This window comes from Vespa mandarinia, chromosome 14, assembly GCF_050613455.1.
Source record: "Vespa mandarinia isolate Hongniang chromosome 14, ASM5061345v1, whole genome shotgun sequence".
NCBI classification, from domain to species: Eukaryota; Metazoa; Arthropoda; class Insecta; order Hymenoptera; family Vespidae; genus Vespa; species Vespa mandarinia.
Window position 1 is genome coordinate 577604 of NC_140823.1, and position 18845 is coordinate 596448.

Sequence of the window (18845 nt, forward strand, 5' to 3'; positions counted from 1 at the left end):
AAATAATTTTAATCTTAAATTACGATTGTTACGAATTTTAATACTTTCGTTTTCATTAAATAATAACGAAGAAAAAGAGTTTGAGCGACTTTGACAAACGAAAAACTATTAGTCTGCCATTATAAACGATTTTTTCGGTTATTTAATATTCATTTAAAATGTTTATAGTACTATAATGAACTTTAGTAATAATTAACAATTATATAACAATAGTTTATAATAATCAAGTCTGTACATTTGTTTAAACATTACCATATTTCGTAATATACGTTGAATAGAAAATAAATGTAATCAAAATTTTCTATGTGTTTAAATTTTGAACTCTGAGTCATTGCCTTCAAGTAATATCAATTAGAATGAACTTTTTAATGACTTTGATAGTTATCGAAACAATTTTCTTTTGCATTTCAACGAGTAAACATCGAAATTCTTTTTTTCCATATGGCTAAGATTAAATAATTTATATTATAGACAATTTTAATTATTTAAATAATCTATAATGTACACAAAGTATAATAAACTAATATTTAGAGAATAATACATTCGCTTAAACATTACATAGCCCGTAACAGACGTTAAATATAAAATTTCAATTTAATATTTCAACACATGTAAATCTCGAACTCGGCTTACAAAATTTATATTTTCGATAAATTTATAATTATTTGAACAATTTATAATATACATGGAGTACAATAAATTAATATTTAAACAATAGTATATTCGTTTAAAAATTATACAGTTCGTAAAATGCGTTAAATATAAAATAATTTTAAATGAATATTTCAATACACTTAAATTTCGAATCCGGGATTGTTGCCTGCAATTAATATTAACAAAAACGAACGCTCAATTAATTTTATTAGTTATTGAGTTAGTATACTTTTGTATTTCAACAAATAAACATCGAAATTCTCTTTTTTTATATGTCTTAAACTTAAATAACTTGTACTTTCGATAATTTTTTAAATATTTAAACAATATATGGTGTACAAGGAATATAACTAAATAAAATGCCAATTGTGCAAGCATCAACAAAAATTTTAAATAAATATATTTTTGTATCAAATATTTTCTCAATATTTTCAACAATTTCCTTTTATAATTATGTTATTAATAATTCTATTTTTATTTTTCTATTTCAGAACATCATTGTAATCATGCGCGAAAGAATAAGGGAATCTAATATTGTATTACCAAAATAAAAACACAAGAATTGCAAAAGAGAAGCAGTATTATGCATCGTAAATGAAAATTTTTGTCGTCATAACAAACTTACCTATACTTTACTTCATTTTTCTATTTTAGAACATCATTGCGAAAGTAATATGTGCGAAGTAATGGTGAAATCGAAAGTAGTATCGCTAAAATAAAAACCAAAAATTACGAGTTAAAAACATTATTTGTTCGTTAATTTTTCGCGATTTAATATTGTTTGTTCGAGAAAAATATTTTTAACAATCGGATTGTATTTATACAAGACAGTAGAGTTTCGCAAATTAAATTCAGTGATCTTTTGTTAATAAATAACTACTGCGTATTAAAGTCAGCGTATCATTGAAGATGAATTCAATTTATAGCGATGTTGACTTATCTGGAACCATCATAGAACTTCTTAAGTGGTAAGTAAATTTTTAAGTCCCTCAGATCACTCAATCATGTCTAAGATGAAAGATCTGGATCGGCATGGGTGATTGGTTCTAATTAATTAATTTTTCTTTAAACATTATGCTCTTCTTATATTACTTGAGTGACCACGAGAAACTTTTCTTCGGAGATTTACACGACAATGGTTTTTTATTTTTTGATTTATTAAATCAGAACAGAATCTTCTTGTTTCATACGCATTTATATTTATTTGTATTTTAATATCAATATTCATAGATATTTACGAGTTTTAATAAACAATAAACAAGAAGATATTTGTGGTAGATATTTTCTTGTAATAGAATAATCGTTTCTAAGAATGAGCATCCAAGGATTTTTCATTATATTTTTAAGTAAAAATTAATTAAATATTTAATCAATTTGAATTGATAAAATAAAGATTTCAATAATGTCATTGCTTTTGAAAGAACAAAGTTCAGTAGAATTATTACTTTTAAAAAAGAAAAGATGAGTAGTCATTACTAAAAAGCAAGGAGACTCTAGAATAAGTTGATCAATTTTTAATTCAGGATTTTCAGCGATTAATATATTAATTCCAGTTTCTCCCTTATGCTTTTCAGATATCTCTCAATTAAAAGCTAGTAATCATATTTTATACAAATGATTTAGGCTTTTTCTTTTTAGGATCGTATTAAGGTTTCGTTAGGATTGTTGATTTTCTTTCAAATTTTAGAATTAAGAATAGTTCTAATTTTTTATTAACTATTTTAATATGCTAAATTTTGTTATTACATTTGTTGAATGATGGAGTTTTTTAATCGGAGATTCTTTTCTTGCTTGCACGTAATGGATGACCTGCAAGAAGCAAAAAAGAGATTATATGCCGAAAAGGCCCCCACAAATTAAGAAGGCAACTTAGGATACTAAATTATTTTCGAAGATTCATAAGAGCCTTTTCAGAATGGCTCTTAGTTATATTTTAATTTTATCATGTCACTTAAAATGCTTTTATGACGATGGGTAGATTTCATTTTCGATCCCATATTGCCCTGCGTACACGAATAAGATTATTTCATATTTTATGCATTTTTATTAGCAAAATCGAGAAAAGTAAATTTTTCACTTTCTTCTTTTCTATAATTCAATTAAATTCATAATTTTATTTTTATATAATCAAGTTCCATATTAAAATTATAGCTACGAAATGTATAAAATATAACATTTGTGAGAACCACTGAAACAGTACTGAATAAAAGTGTGTATGAAGCCGAAACAAACAAACGAAAATGTATTAAGATTCCACTTTTGCGTATGCAAGTAGAATTATTTGAAATTATATATTTTTATTATTAAAGTTGTCTCTTACATTTTTCGCTTTTCTCTTTTTTTTTTTAATTAAATTAAATTCATACTTTTATCTTTCAAAAGGAGTATATTTCTTATTTCTATATAATTAAGTTCTCTTAAAGTCATAGTAACGAAACGTATAAGATATGGCACTTGTGGGAGTCACTGAAACTGCACATAGAGTTGAAATAAGCATATTTAAATATATCTCGTGTTCTTCGCGTCACGAGATTTATTCATGACAGACGCAGGTTATGAAAATGATAATAAAATGTATAGATATGAGAAATAGATCTCATGGTACTATCGATTTAAAATTAACCGTGTTGAATGTACACGGATTTGTATAGGAGAATATAAAATCTTTCAATTGCATAAAATTTAGTTAATTAGAGTTAATAAATGTAGTAGTTGAAATTACTGTGTAGTTAGCGTTGACCAGAATTTTCACAAAGTATAATATAATGCATATCATAAAAAAAATATGTATTATTTTTAGCAATAAAAAGATAATATATATTATTTTTTTATGATATACATTTCATTACAAGTAATATTGAGCTGATGGTTGCTTGATTCATTTGCATGATCCATTTGCATCAAGAAAAAATGAAAAATAATGTTCTTATCACCAATTTTTCTTTTATTGTATTCATATAGACAAATTAAAAAAAAAAGAAAAAATCATATTCCAGTAACTTTTACATATATTCTATGTCAATTATATAAAAGTTCAGTGCTCTGTAATAAAAAACAAAAACAAAAATATAATAAAAATTATGTAAGGAAGAATAAATCTTGTTACATACATATACATTATTGATAATATTGACTATTGATAGGAATATTGTTTTGTATAGTATGACATTATTTGAAGTAATCCATGCATACAGATACTTCACAGTTTTCATACTGATAAATTGTTCCTATTCTTTTCTTTTGAGATAAACAAACAACATAACGCTTTTCTTGATAAAGTTGTTTTTATCACTAACGAAAAATGTTGCCTAGTAACTTGATAGTAATGATGGACTTTTTGTAACCTGTTTAATTTTGTTTATATTTTTAATTTTTTTTATATAATTTTAGTTGTTTTATATAACAAACGTACAAATAACCATAAATATTCGCGCCAACTCACAATATCTAAGAATATAACACACTTTGGTAATAATGATGAAAAAATTTACGCATATATATATGTTAATAATCAAAATAGTTTAAATAAACTTTAGCCATATATATAAGTTTAATTAGAAAGATGAAATATAAAGTTCGTACAGTTAACAAATATTTTTTAAGTAATCTATCTTCATAGTTTATACTCCTAGTTAGAAGTATAATCTATACAAGCCTATACATCGATACAGTAAACACATGGTGAAGACAATGCTTCCCTATTGCGTTTGTAGTTCATATTTCGTCCATACCCACTGAAGTCATTTATGCTTCGTACGAAAGATGGTAATCAGTTCGTAACCAATCATTTAAAACTGTAACTTTGTGTGTTTTTGATATATTTTTAAATGATGTTGCATGTATTACAAATTATATAACATTAAAAAAAAAAATACTATGATATATGATGAGTTATCTAGAGAAAATTAAAAATTGTGAATTACAATTTTGTATTATTTGGCGGTAATGCTGAAGTTAAGTTAAATATGCCATATTTGAACTTTCGTTAATTTTTTTTTCCTAGCTAGCACTTTGCATAATGCTATAGATTTATTATCGGTCAAAATGAGAATGTACAAAGTCCAAATAAATTTTTAAAAAATTGAATTCTGTACCTAATAAATGTAGTGTATTTAATTCTGAAAATTGTTAGTAAGTAATATATTATTATTCATATTTTTGTTTTATTTATGTTATTGTTATCCATTTTCAATGAAAATTTTCAATCGAAAAAAATCATGTAAATAGATATATATCTAATGTATAATATTGACTGTTTTTACATAAAAAAAATTGATATTTCTCAATATATTATTATAATATTAATATTAATTCTTATTATTATAGTAAGAAACTAAATATTATCAAATTTTAATATTATTAAATTTTATTAAATTTTCTATTTACAATATTATATTTAATTTTTTAGACCTTTAAATACATTTAAGCAATACAATTGTAATAAATAAGATGTTTTTTTACTATTGATAATCATTAAAATTGTTTCAGGTTATATTTGTCATAAAAAATATTTTTGATATTTTAAGTCATGGTTTCCTTAATAAAAAACATTCAGATTGCTTCACTTGTTTACAATGGCAGTAGAATTGCAACACAATTATTTTCTACTAATACAAAGTTACATTTAGAAACTGAGGTAAAAGAAGTGATCTTAAAATATCTTGATGGGAAAGATAATGGTATAGTAGTTCTAGGACTAAATCGCCCGAATACCCGTAATGCTTTTGGAAAAAATCTTGTTTCGCAATTAAATAATGCAATCTCTACTATTAAACAAGATGATAAATTACGAGTACTAATTATTCGTAGTCTGGTACCATTCATGTTCTGTGCTGGTGCTGATTTGTATGAAAGATTAAAGATGAGTAAATCAGAAGTGTCAGAATTCGTAACATCCTTAAGGAATATTATGAACGACATAGAGTCAATATCAATACCAGTTATATCTGCTATAGATGGTGTAGCATTGGGTGGTGGTTTAGAACTTGCATTGGCTACAGATATTAGAATAGCAGCTTTAGAGGCAAAACTAGGTCTTGTAGAAACAAAACTAGCAATAATACCAGGTGCCGGTGGTACTCAGAGATTACCAAGAATAGTTGGATCTGCTATAGCTAAAGAACTTATTTATACAGCGCGTATTTTGAATGGACAACAAGCAAAGAATATTCATCTTGTAAATGAAGTTGTACTACAGAATAAAAATGGTGATGCGGCTTATCAAGCTGCATTATCACTTGCAAGAGAAATTCTACCTAATGGTCCTATTGGAGTAAAGTAAGTATCATATATTCTTAATTTTGTATTATAACATATTATACTATGTTTTATAATCTCACTTAGACTAGCAAAAGAGGCTATATCAAAAGGTATAGAAATGTCTATAGAAGATGGATTAGAAATTGAAAAACAATGTTACAATAAAGTTATAAATACTGAAGATAGATTAGAAGGTCTTTCAGCATTTACAGCAAAACGAGTGCCTATTTATAAAGGTATATAAATTTATGTATTATAGGATGATTATTTGGAATCCAATTATGATTGTTATCTTTTAAAATCTATAACTGAAAGATTGAATTTGTGGGGACCAATATTTATATGATACTTTTGCATCAATTGTATTAATATAATTAATATAATTTTCTGGTAAAGTTTAATCTCATATTTTAATAATATCTTGTGTAAATTTAAATATTTAAACGTGGTTGTAATTATTGTTTAGTCTAATGTTTATACTTGAATTATTGTTAGTTTATCTTGAAAGAAAGAAATATGTATATACAACTCAAATTGTATATTATATGTATACGAATGTTATACGAATTTTTTAAGATATTTACTAATATATATGCATATTTTAATATGTTGGGATTTTTATAATTGTTATGATTACTGTAATTACTGTATTAGAAATATATTTTTTTAAATATACATATGTTTAAGATAGTAAATAATTAATCTTGCTTTATATTTCAAGAAAGTAATTAAATGAAATTCAATTATAACTTATTTGTTTAATTTTATGAATATAAAGAATTAAGATGATTACAAGAAAACAACTATGATAAATATTAGATATATATTTAATGACTTAATTTTTTTATAACATAATTTTTTTAATAAATTTATGTAGTATATTCAGTAAAGTCATCCATATAAACTCGTTTATTAGATCTTGGTGACAAATCATCTGAATTACCATCAGCATTATTACTTACGGATTCTTGTAGTACTCTGTTTCGTAGTCTTTTAATATGCCTCAAACGTTCCAACCAGTTGGAAGCATATGGATTATGACTGTTTTGTTTTAAGGAAGAAGATACCATCGAAGCTAGCTGAATGTAAAAACAAAAAAAATAAAGATAGTAAAATTAATTGTTGTTATTCATTATATAGAACTTACATTTGCATGTAAAGCAAGTTGACGTGCAAGTATAGCTAGGTTTTCATCAGAGATAATTTTTGGTTCACTATGACCAATATGTTCTGCAAGTTCTTCTCTTGCTTGTACTGTTACTTGATTAGTGCCATGATCTAAAGGTTGGATCACAACACAAGCATAATTAAATTGTCCCTAAAATAAAAATTTAACGTAAACATATTTCATTAATTAACTTTTCATTATATATTAACTTTTCATTATATATTATTAAACATTATTATATACTACTAAATATCATTATATAGATTAATTATGTAAGATAAGTTTATTAAACTATTACAGAGTATTTCAACAAATATTAAAATTAATAGATACTTAAATGTTTACTTTACACACACACACGCATGTGCATGAACGTGTATCTCAAAAATTTACTCTACTAATTATTCAGATATTAATTTTTAATAGATTAATTGAGAACATATATATTAATTAATATCTAACCTTGACAGTCTGAATATTATACGACTCTCCGGATTCATTATAAACAACAGTTACATAATTATTTCCAATGTGTTGTTTCTTTGAAGTGCATTTTGGATCACTTTGTTTTGTTGGCATCAATGTAGCTACATGAAATGCAACCTAAAACAAAAACAGATTTTTTTTTATTTTATAATAAACAAATATTATAATTTATTATTTTAAACTGAAGTACAAACTTGTGTAACATCATCTTGCCATATATATGCAAAATTTCCATTTTCGCCATTGCGATCTAAACCTCCTAAAAATACACTTTCATCTACATCTTTTAGTCGTATCAAAGTTCCTAAATCTTTTAAAAATTTCATGTATCGATCAGAACCATGCTGATTTGCTAAAATCTCAACCTCATTTGAAGCTTGTCCTGGACCAACATATAATACTCCAATTTTATGTGTTTCATATGGTTGTATTCTATCCAAATTTGTTACTGCTCTTTGTATAGCAGTTGTTTGAGGGACTAATAAAGGCTTTTCTGTTGTAGTACCAAAATGTGCAGTGTGATATAATTGTAAAAATACAAAACTGTAATACGTATATTTTATACATTAATTTAGTCATAGATTTATAGATCCATTAATTTATCCGAATTATATATATTACCTAGGATTAATACCGGTTCGAGGGGATTCCTTAATACGTGGTGAATTACCTCGACGAGCAGTATTCCATTCATTACGGGACTTCGTAACTGGACTCATTACAGATATAGTATGTCCTCTATCACGAAAAGGTATTGGTAAAGGTGGTAATGCAGAGGGATCCGGCCTTTCATCTTTCTAATAAAGTGAGACAAAGCAAATAATAAATTATAGTTCATATAATGCATTACAATTAATATACCTTATCGATAAGTAGATTTCTTCCAATAGGAGGTTTATTTTCAATAGCTATTGGTATCTGTTTCTGATTAGTATCATAATTGACCAAACGAGAATAAACTTGTGTAGGCGATTGCGGAGGTTTTGTTCCTGTCGACTGGATTTGCGATGTGCGAACTTGTGTTGTCAAAAAATTTCCAGGTGCCTAAATTATTTTAGAAATGTATATTACAAAATCATTACATGATATAACAACATTAATAAACCTAACTTGTCATTTTGTGTCTTATACCTGTGCAGTTGTAGGAGATGGTGGTACAGTATTACTGGTAGTTGTTATTTGCGTGGCTTGTATTGCTCCCGGATACGAACGCTGTGATCGTAAAGTATTTGGATGATCTGTAGTATTCTCTGATGATGGAGGTGTAGTGCCCAAGCTAAACATTTCTTCTGGTATTGCTTCACAACTTACTCTAAAATTAAATAACATATCTGTAATACAAACTTTTAACAAAAAATAAATGAAATATAAACTTACCTCATGTCTTTTGAAAAAGTAGTTTTTACATGTTTTTTCAATTCTGCATCTAATTTAATGTCTATATCCATAGTAGACAGATCTTTATCAAATTGTTGTAAATTAATTTTTTCTTTATTTAAAAATGGATTTTTCCAGTTAGCACTCATTTCAGGACTTGAGTTAGATCTACGTACTGGATTTCGAGCCCGTCTGATATCTACTATAATATCTATATTTAAATTATAATTTTGAATATATATATTACTATACCATATCATTAATTTATCAAACATACCATCTTCTCCTTCCTCTAAACTTTCAAAACTGTCTTGTGAACTTTGACGCGAAGGACTCGGACGAGCAGGTGAACTGGGTATTGCAATTGGCCCTGAAGATACAGACGAAGAAGTCATTGATTTCATTATACTACTTTGTTCACTTTGTGGAAAATCATTTTTATCTAATCCATCCTAAAATAACATTTAACTTTTGTTATAATTTAATTGTTTTTTATTAGCGCCACAATTAATGATCTTTTAAATACCTCTGCTTCATCTCCTGAGTAATCTACAGTAGATTCTTGTTGTTTGGTTGATACATCATTTGGAAGCGGCATATAAAGAGCCATAATGTCATGTACGGGAAAATCCATTGGAGTTTCAAATTGCATAGAATTTTGAATTCTCATAATCCAGGACATATCACCTGTAGGTCTACGCACATATATTTCAGCCCAACCTTGACACCAGCAAGCGCAAAGTACATGCTCTTCATCTTTTTTAATTTCAAGTATTTGTTCTAATTTTGATTGCTTTTTATGATCTTTTTTATTCTTTTCTATGAGAATTTCTCGTTTTGTATTATCAATATCATCTATTGATTTTTTAGATTCTTCAATTGGACAATTCGCAGTAGCATTTGCATTAGAACTTCCATGTCCACCAGAAGATTGTCTAGACAATTTTTCTTCTTTCCCAGTCTAAAAAAAATTGCTTAATAACTTAATATTGCATCTTTAAAGATCATACATGCACATACACGTAGTTCTATTTAAAATAAAAAATTTATTCTTAGTAATTATAAAAGAACTCAATTAAATTTTGGAAATTCACATAAATAATTATATAAATTTTTTTGTATTTACAACATCTGAAATATAAATGATTGTTTAATATACCTCCAAACTAGATAATCTGCGTAAATTTGTTTGGGAAGACTTTATATGTTCAGGTGATTGAGGCCTGGATTTACATGCTACCCAACAATTGTCACATAAACCACCACGCATTGCTTTATTACTGCAGCCACTTGTTGTAACAGTAATAAGTCTATTACCAAGAAGCCACGTCATAGATTGACCTTCTTTAAGAAGAAAATCTGCTGCTGGTAATCTGAAATACAAAAAAGATATATATATATATAAGATCATCAATTTTCACAAGAAAGTAATATTTTAATATTTAAATGCCATTAAGAAAATCACAAAACCGAATGGTTACCTCTTTGGACGAGCAGAATAAGTTGAGAAAGTATATCGAGCCATAAGATCGATACAAGTTTCTGTAAGTTCAATGTGAAAATTCATTAATGCCTCATCAATTGGTGGTTTCAAATCTAAGGCTCTACTTTCTCCTATCATACGGTTGGTCATTATTGGTCTTTCTCTTCTACCTCTACTGCCCTATATAATGATATCATTATATGATATAAAGTTAATAGAAACGATAAATTATTATATATTTATACCTGCTCTGTTAGACTAGAACTACGCTTTCTATTTGAAGAATCTTCATTAATTGAACTAAAATCAGATTTCATCAAATGTCCTTCTTCAAAAGGAACTATCACATTTGCACGAAGACCCTATTTTAAAAAACAATTATATTAATATTGTCATTATAATTTAAAACTTTAAAATATGTTAATGAATATTACGCACTGTAGTAATAAATTTAACATAATCTCTTCTAAATGGCAGTCTACATTTTAAAAACCATACAGCTATTACATGATGAGCCAATGACACTGTATAATGATTATACTTAAATGGATTAGTGTATGGCAATAGTATAGCAAATACAGACATATGCTGATCTCCAATAAAACTGGCAAAAACCTTTGGTAGTCTAGTAAGAGCTAAAACAATGTTTTAAGTTATATTATTTCAATACAACATAACACTTAAAGATTTAATTTTATGATCTATATACTCACTAGACAAAAATTCCAATATAGGAATAGCAATATGGACTGTAGCTGAGATTTTTGTTAAGATTGAAAGTACTTCAGTTAAAAGCTTATTCATAGCACCACGCATTTCTAAAGTACAAGTTGTGAGGCTAGTAACACACTGACTAGCACATTTTGCTGTTAAACCAATCTGTTTTCCAAATCAATCAAACATTTGTATGTTAATATATTGGAGTACAACACAGACACATAATGCAATATTATATATTTATTTCTGTATAATACCTCCAAACATTTTATTAGTCTTTGTTGTAAATTAGGTTCTAAGTGAGCATGATATGAAGCCAAAGATGCTAATACTGGAAAGACATAAACTCGAAATTCAGAAAGAGTAAACTTAAGTGGTACATTATATAAAGATTCTGGTAGTCTTAAATTTTTATCACTAACCTGTAAAATATTTCAAATTAATTATTGTTAATAAATGTAATTAAAGAAAAGAAATTATGAGCAAAAAATTTACCATGGAACACAATGCTGTAGCAAAGAAATCAATATCACTATTATGCCAAGATAATATCAAAGCTCTATTTTGCATAACTTGTGGTAATTCTTTTAATACAAGTTGTAAAACTTTCCAATCTGTAATATATAATGCGATTAATGAATAAGTTTAGATTTTTTGATTGTGCAAATTAATTGAAATTCTAACCTTTTTCTTGTTTTATACAAGAAATAACAGCTTTACAAGCATATGTTAAAGACATGTGAGTAATCTGACAAGAAATATGCTGCAATAGTGCAGGGCTAGCAGGTGGAGGACTGCTACTACCACCAGCATTACTCATTCTTTCAGATGGAGAATGTTCCAATACTAAATAAGGACTGTAACGTATTATTGTTGTATTTGATGGATCCAGGATACCAAGATGATACAAACTATCTGCTCTGATTTTTAAAAAGCAGTCAAAAATCTAAATTAAATAAAATATACTGTTATTTTATAAGATATAAAATTGAAGGAAATATTTACTTTGTGTCTCTCATACCAAATATCTAATTGTAGATATATTATGGAAGACAGAAGGATCTTTATAATGCTGCTCAAGATGATTTACTAAAATTTTGTAAGCACAAATAGCATGACTTGATGGCAAATGATACATCTTGAAAGAAAGTATTTTTATTATACCAACAACAGCTGTTTTTACATCCTTTATATCAGCATCAATCGATATTGATGTATCTGATGTAAATGGTTTATTAATTATCTAAAAATAAAAACATTCAAATGCTTGGTTACTCCTGGATCACTCTATTTATATTACATAATTTTATTAAAGAAAACAAAAATAAATACAGTAGTTATTGTATAAAAATTTAATTACCTTCTCTAATATATCTAAAAATTCCAAACATCTTTTTGTTTCACATTCTACGCAAAGGTCCACAAGAAGATATGCAGCAACATTACGGATTGTGATATCTGGATCCATATCCACATGTTGCAAATATGGCACAACTATGCGTTCTATTAACTCATCTTCATATTGTGACCTAAAAATACAAAATACATTGCTCTATTCAATATTTCATAAATATAAAAATTAATAATACCTATTAACTTGAATGACATTTCCTAATACATCAAGAGCTTTTACTCTTATATTAGTACGTGTATCAGTTTTATAATAAAGTTCCATTAATGATAATAGTCGAGATTGCCAATGATGATGCATAGGATTTATTCTAGAAGCTCTATATTCGATTAATTTTAAAACTGAAGATTCCTAAAAAATATAATTAAAAGTAAGTATATAATTTGAACTTTACCTTGAAATATTATCTCACATGTGCATACTTACAGAGCGTACATTACTACAACGTTCTACAAGATTATAAAATCTTTGTACATAACCATTGTAATGATTAATATCAAGTAGATTTTCAATATTATTTATTGTTTCATGCAAACTTATTGATACTTGTTTTGTGGCTGGTTGATTACTAGTTTCTGAACAAATAATATATCAAGTTCTAATTTGTCCTTTTTTGTAAATAAAAAATTATAAACATTCACGCATGATATATAAATTACCAGTATGTACTATTATTTCTTCTATGATATCAAGAATAATACTCCATGTAGGTTCATGAAGTTCAGCACCACATTTATTCACTAATCTTTGAATTGATAATGTAACTTCATACATAACAATTGGATGATTGCATTGTAGAGCCTTGGAAAGATAGTTATACTTTTTAAGTGTACAGTAACAATTCTTAAAATTATCTACGACATATTTACCTGATGAAATGAAGGCAAAACTGATGTTGGTGTACAAACTAATTTAGGAATTCGATGTGTACCCCATAATCCCATATTAACATAAAAAACAGCACCTCTAAGGAGCCGTACATCACGTTGATAATTTGTATCTTGCAACAAACGACACATTGTATATAATGCAGAATGTCCCATATGAGTACCCAACAAATTTCTCATTATCTGCATTAAATATATATATTGGTAAATAATATATAATTCTTGTATATATAATAGTTTTAAAGAAAGAAATAAAAATAAATTTATTATACTACATACTTTCCAGCTTATCTGACAATATGTTTCAACATTAACACTTCTACATAATGCTATAATAAACATCTGTAATGAATCTGATTGTAAATTATTGTAGCATACAATTGCATCGAGAACTTCTAAGCATCCTGAGACTACATCCGTGTTATTACTATAATAACAAAGATGACAAATACACCTGAAATGTACAAATTAAAGAAATTTTCTATAAAATATTATAGAAAATAAATTTTACTAATGAAAATATTATCATATTTACTGAATAAGACCCGAAATAATATGTTCATCGATGTAAGCAGAATTAAACTTTATAATGTTAACTAAGAGTGATAGAAATTCAGCACCCCGTTTACCATCATCATTAGTTACTGTTGGGAGCCATTCTAATACAAATGGGCCCATTCTTTCCTCCAAATGTAAAATATCTTTTCCATTTTCTGTTAAACTTTGGAGCAATTCTAACCTAATATACATTCATTTAAATAATTTATTTATATATAATTCTAGTCTTTTGTTATAATAAATAAATAAAAAAAAAAAAAATTAAATCCAAAATCAATTATATTACCTAGGACCAATGTCTTCAGGAATATTATGATCTTTTACTACCATAAAAAATTTTACTCGCATTAAAGAAGATAATTTGGAATATTGCCCTTGCACAAGACATTTTAAGAAATTTAATGTTACATGTCTATGTTCACGTGGTATATCCTTTCCCAATAAATCTTGAACTAAATTCCATAAACGTTCAGCTGCTCTCTAATAGAAAATAATAACATATATATGTAATAAATTTTTACTATTTAAATATATAAATTATTTGACAAATAACAATAATATATATATATACATCTTCCCATTGTTGATTAAGTACTGCATCACACAAATCTTTAATAACTTTTGTACGATGATGTACTGGACTATCAGGACTAATTTCTTTTTCAATGTCATGTGACAATGTAAAATCTTCACGACTTTTATAATTTCCTAAAAAATAATATGGTAAAAAAGCATATATTATTAATGTACATTAATTGAAATATTTATAATAGTTACAAGTACTTTCACAAAAAATTATAACATGTAATTAAATGCCTGTATTATTAAAAAAAGTCTATATATATTTTAACAATTTATAAATTATGAGATTAAATTTCGTAATAAATTAACAAGTATATTAAAAATATTGATTTATTTTAATAAATAAATGAATTTAGAAAACTTGTTCAGAATTAAAAATTTTAAATAATATTCGAGCTTAATTTACCTTTATTAATACGAAAGAATTGCTTCAATTTATCGTGTAAAGTTTTATTATCTTTATCCTTTGAACTCATTTTCGATATTTTAGATTTTTAACTAAAACATACAAAATAAAACAAGTTTCAAAAGATTTCCATTGTAGTATATCATATAACATTGGATATGTCAAAAACAAATCTGAGTCAAGGAATATGAATTTTATAGATTCTACAATTCATATGAAATTTTTCGTTAAAAAATTTTGATGGTAATAGAGATTTACTTTATCACAATTTATAGAGATCTACAATATCAACTTTGCCTTTTATTGTACGATATTTTCACAATAAATATTTGTAGGATGGAAAATATTCACATTACTGATAATTTGCTATTCTTCTTTTTCAAATTTTTTTTTTTATAAAATTATATAAAGAGTCTTTAATAAATAAGATTTAAATTGTAAGCAATCCAAATATATATATGTAACGTGACCTGACTTTTACAGTGCTTTGCATGTACAAAATTAAAATCGCAGAGTATCTGTCATAATAGAGATTTTATGCTCTTGATTAGATATCATTAGGTCTTGAAAGTTATGATTTATAATATCATATAATTAATGTTATGTAATATAAATTTTGATAAATTATAATATATTAAAATATTATACATTTATAAAATATTTCGTTAAATGACGTTCAATGTAAATAAAAATCTACGAATAAATAAGAACTTGCGTTAATTGGTCAGAATTCAGGCGGTGATTATAAAGTGTTTATTTGAGCAGCATTGATGTTACTGTAATTATAATAGAATAAATACGTACTAAATCATTATATATTTAGTTTACCATATGTCATTTATTCTATCAGGAGAATAATAAATCGTATATTTGTATATTTTTATTCAAACATTATAAAGTAACTCAATTTTATTTCTAACCTTATTCTCATATAATAGTATTATTATTATATATAAATACATTATAATTTATTCGTAAATTTAAAGAAGTTTTTCAAAATGATGCAACAATATATGAAAGAATTGGAACAAGTAAGTTTGAGATTATATATACATATGTGTGTGTATAAATATGTATATATTACAATGTAATATGTTATCATGTTAATAATTTTTCTAGGAGCCTTTTGATCCTGAAGAATTTGTTGAACGTCTAGCTTGGAGAACTGTTAATGATAAAACAAAAGATGGAGGCAAAGCATTTTTTGATCCTGTCATTGTACATGAGACTTTCTTACAAGCTATTAAGGATTTACAAATTTTACAAGAACGTCAGCAGAAAAAATGTGACAAGCTTGAAGCTGGCTTAAAAGATGAAGAAGCCAGACATGCGCTTGAAATATTAGATTTACAAGAAAGAAATAAACATTCGATTGACTTATTTCATCAGTTAGACGAAAGAATAAATTCTGTTGCTACCAAAGTTCTTCATTTAGGAGATCAATTAGAAAGTGTTAATATACCAAGAGCTAGAGCAGTTGAAGCTCAAAAACTTATGCGACACTTTTCAGAATTCTTAAGTCCTGGACCTTTAACTGATCCAATTTTTACAGATAAAACTTCAGTAAGAATATTATGCTTAGAGAACAAAAGTGCTTTAGAAAGTAAATTATTAAATTCTTTTTTTATTTTAGTTAGATGAGGCAGCAGATGTAATTCAGAAATTACATCTCATTGCTCAAGAGTTACCTGCAGAAAAATTTGAACATGCAAAGAAAAAGATAAGCGTTAAATATGATGAAATCGAGCGTAATCTGATAGAAGAATTTGTTCAAGCACATAGTAGAGAAGATGCAGTTCGAATGAAAGAATTAGCATCTGTATTATCTCAATTTAAAGGTTATTCACAATGCATTGATGCATTTATAGAACAAAGCCAAATGGGTTCATTTGGTGGAAAAGACGTTTTTCAAGATGTGATACCCATGTGTACAAAATACAATAAATTAATGGAACAAGTATTTTCTAATCCAGAGCAAGTAATGGCAAAATTTGTCCTAAATATTTACCATCTACGACTTCAAAAATATGCTGTTGCTAAACTGGCTGATAAAACTGATTCTGACAAATATCTTAGAAATTTGCATGATTTATATGGAAGAACAGTGAAATTATCAAATGAATTGAAAATGTTTAATATGGGTACTGATGATAGTTACCTTAAAAAATTAACTAGAAATATATTTCAAAAATATTTAGATACTTACATCACGTAAGTTTATATTTTGGACAATGTTCTGAATTTACAAATAATTAATCCATTTAATGTTTTAGCACTGAGATGAAAGCATTGCGGGAAAAATCAGCAGCTTTATTAATTGAATATTATGAATCCAAAAATCATCAAAAAAAGCAACTACAAACTGGTGGTTTTCAAGAATTACGTCGTGATTTACAAGCTGCACTTGCAGCAAGAACAAACATAAATATTGCTCAAATAGAAGATTATGGTGGAGAAACATTTCTTTCAGAAGAATTAGCTATTGCACTTTTACAAAGAAGTAAAATGGCTTTTCAAAGATGTCAATTATTATCACAGCTAAATGATTTATCTGTAAATGCAGCTCAAATTTTTGAAACATTGTTACAATATTTGATAAATGAACATGTTGATTATGCATTAGAGTTAGGATTACAAAGTGTACCAATACCAGAAAGTAGAACTCAACCAGAAATACATTTTTTCAATGTCATGCATCAATGCAATGCAATAGTTCGTCTTTTGGAAGAACAATTTAATGATAGTGTGCTTCCTCTCATCATGTAAATTTCTCTTTCTCTTTTTCTCTATTAAATTTTAATAATTATATAATATACAAAAAAAATATATTAATTGAATTTTAACTTAATATTATTTTTTCAGGGGTACAGCAAAACATGGAGATTGTATGTTAAAGAAAAAAGTTGTATTAGATCAAATTGATATGAAACTAGATACAGGTTTAGAAAGAAGTATAAGTGCCATTGTTGGCTGGGTTAAGATTTACTTACAAAATGAACAGAAAAAAACTGATTTTAAACCTGATACTGATGTAGATACTTTAAGTACTTCAGCTTGTCTGACAGTAGTGCAATATGTAACGGGAATGATACGTCACATTAGAAATACTCTAGATGGGAAGAATTTAGAAACTGCTTTAACAGAACTTGGAGTTCGATTTCATAAAGTAATTTATGATCATTTACAACAATTTCTATTTAATTCTGCTGGTGCAATGTGTGCAATATGTGATATGAATGAATATAGAAAATGTGTTAAAGAACTTGACGTTGATGTTGTTACATCATCATTTGATACATTGCATGCATTATGCAATTTACTTTTAGTAAAACCAGAAAATTTGAAACAAGTGTGCTCAGGAGATCAATTGGTATATCTTTTTCTTATTTATAACTATATGTAATATTTTAGAAAATACATATCACAGATAATCTATAATCATTTCTATAATCGTTTTAGGCTGTACTTGATCGTTCAGTTTTACTTAACTTCATTCAATTGAGGACAGACTACAAAACTCAGAAATTAGCCAATTGTCTAAAAGGCCTTGCAACGTGATAGTATATTTTATCCATACAAATTTTGAATAATGTTCAATACTGTTGAGTATTTTGAATAATATAGTGTAAAATATGTGTAATGTTGATTGTATGCAATTACTATCTTTTTTCCTTTTACAGATATAAAATTAACAATGATTGGCCATAAGATTATCACGTAAAATGAAATATGTATGCAAAAAGGAATTGTTATTTGTAAATAGTAACATACATGTGTCTCTTTCTCTTTCTTTAAGTATATACCACATATTGTAAAATAAATTGACCTTTTTGATATTTTAAGTAAAAAGTAAAAAA

The 18845-nt window shown here is 26.4% G+C and overlaps 3 protein-coding genes across 6 annotated transcripts; 2 read left to right on the plus strand and 1 right to left on the minus strand.

Annotated features, from left to right (window-relative positions):
• Nucleotides 1-4469: 4469 nt before the first annotated feature.
• Nucleotides 4470-6437, plus strand: LOC118440141 (methylglutaconyl-CoA hydratase, mitochondrial). Its single transcript, XM_035862736.2, has 3 exons — nucleotides 4470-4785; nucleotides 5143-5931; nucleotides 5998-6437. The coding sequence occupies exons 2-3, from the start codon at nucleotides 5183-5185 to the stop codon at nucleotides 6155-6157; spliced, it is 909 nt and encodes a 302-aa protein (XP_035718629.2). The 5' UTR covers nucleotides 4470-4785; nucleotides 5143-5182; the 3' UTR covers nucleotides 6158-6437.
• Nucleotides 6438-6725: 288 nt separating this feature from the next.
• gig (TSC complex subunit tuberin) lies at nucleotides 6726-15151 on the minus strand. 4 transcript variants are annotated; one of them, XM_035862730.2, is made up of 29 exons: nucleotides 14989-15151; nucleotides 14572-14708; nucleotides 14287-14480; nucleotides 13978-14181; nucleotides 13722-13896; nucleotides 13425-13625; nucleotides 13215-13356; nucleotides 12982-13130; nucleotides 12734-12906; nucleotides 12505-12673; nucleotides 12166-12387; nucleotides 11829-12090; nucleotides 11640-11758; nucleotides 11402-11566; nucleotides 11141-11306; nucleotides 10866-11062; nucleotides 10673-10789; nucleotides 10426-10607; nucleotides 10104-10317; nucleotides 9471-9905; nucleotides 9222-9396; nucleotides 8945-9143; nucleotides 8699-8879; nucleotides 8429-8611; nucleotides 8189-8364; nucleotides 7762-8110; nucleotides 7544-7684; nucleotides 7061-7231; nucleotides 6726-6992 (listed from the first exon to the last, which is right to left on the minus strand). In XM_035862730.2, the coding sequence occupies exons 1-29, from the start codon at nucleotides 15056-15058 to the stop codon at nucleotides 6783-6785; spliced, it is 5478 nt and encodes a 1825-aa protein (XP_035718623.1). In that variant the 5' UTR covers nucleotides 15059-15151; the 3' UTR covers nucleotides 6726-6782. The 4 variants fall into 4 exon arrangements, 3 of the variants coding, with proteins under 3 accessions (XP_035718623.1, XP_035718622.1, XP_035718621.1); XM_035862729.2 differs by having other exon boundaries at nucleotides 6727-6992; nucleotides 8945-9146; XM_035862728.2 differs by having other exon boundaries at nucleotides 6727-6992; nucleotides 8945-9155.
• A 354-nt stretch (nucleotides 15152-15505) lies between these two features.
• On the plus strand, nucleotides 15506-18826 carry Sec10 (Exocyst complex component Sec10). Its single transcript, XM_085661172.1, has 7 exons — nucleotides 15506-16019; nucleotides 16108-16551; nucleotides 16622-17199; nucleotides 17262-17750; nucleotides 17851-18358; nucleotides 18448-18589; nucleotides 18669-18826. The coding sequence occupies exons 1-6, from the start codon at nucleotides 15987-15989 to the stop codon at nucleotides 18544-18546; spliced, it is 2151 nt and encodes a 716-aa protein (XP_085517298.1). The 5' UTR covers nucleotides 15506-15986; the 3' UTR covers nucleotides 18547-18589; nucleotides 18669-18826.
• The last annotated feature ends 19 nt before the right edge of the window (nucleotides 18827-18845 follow it).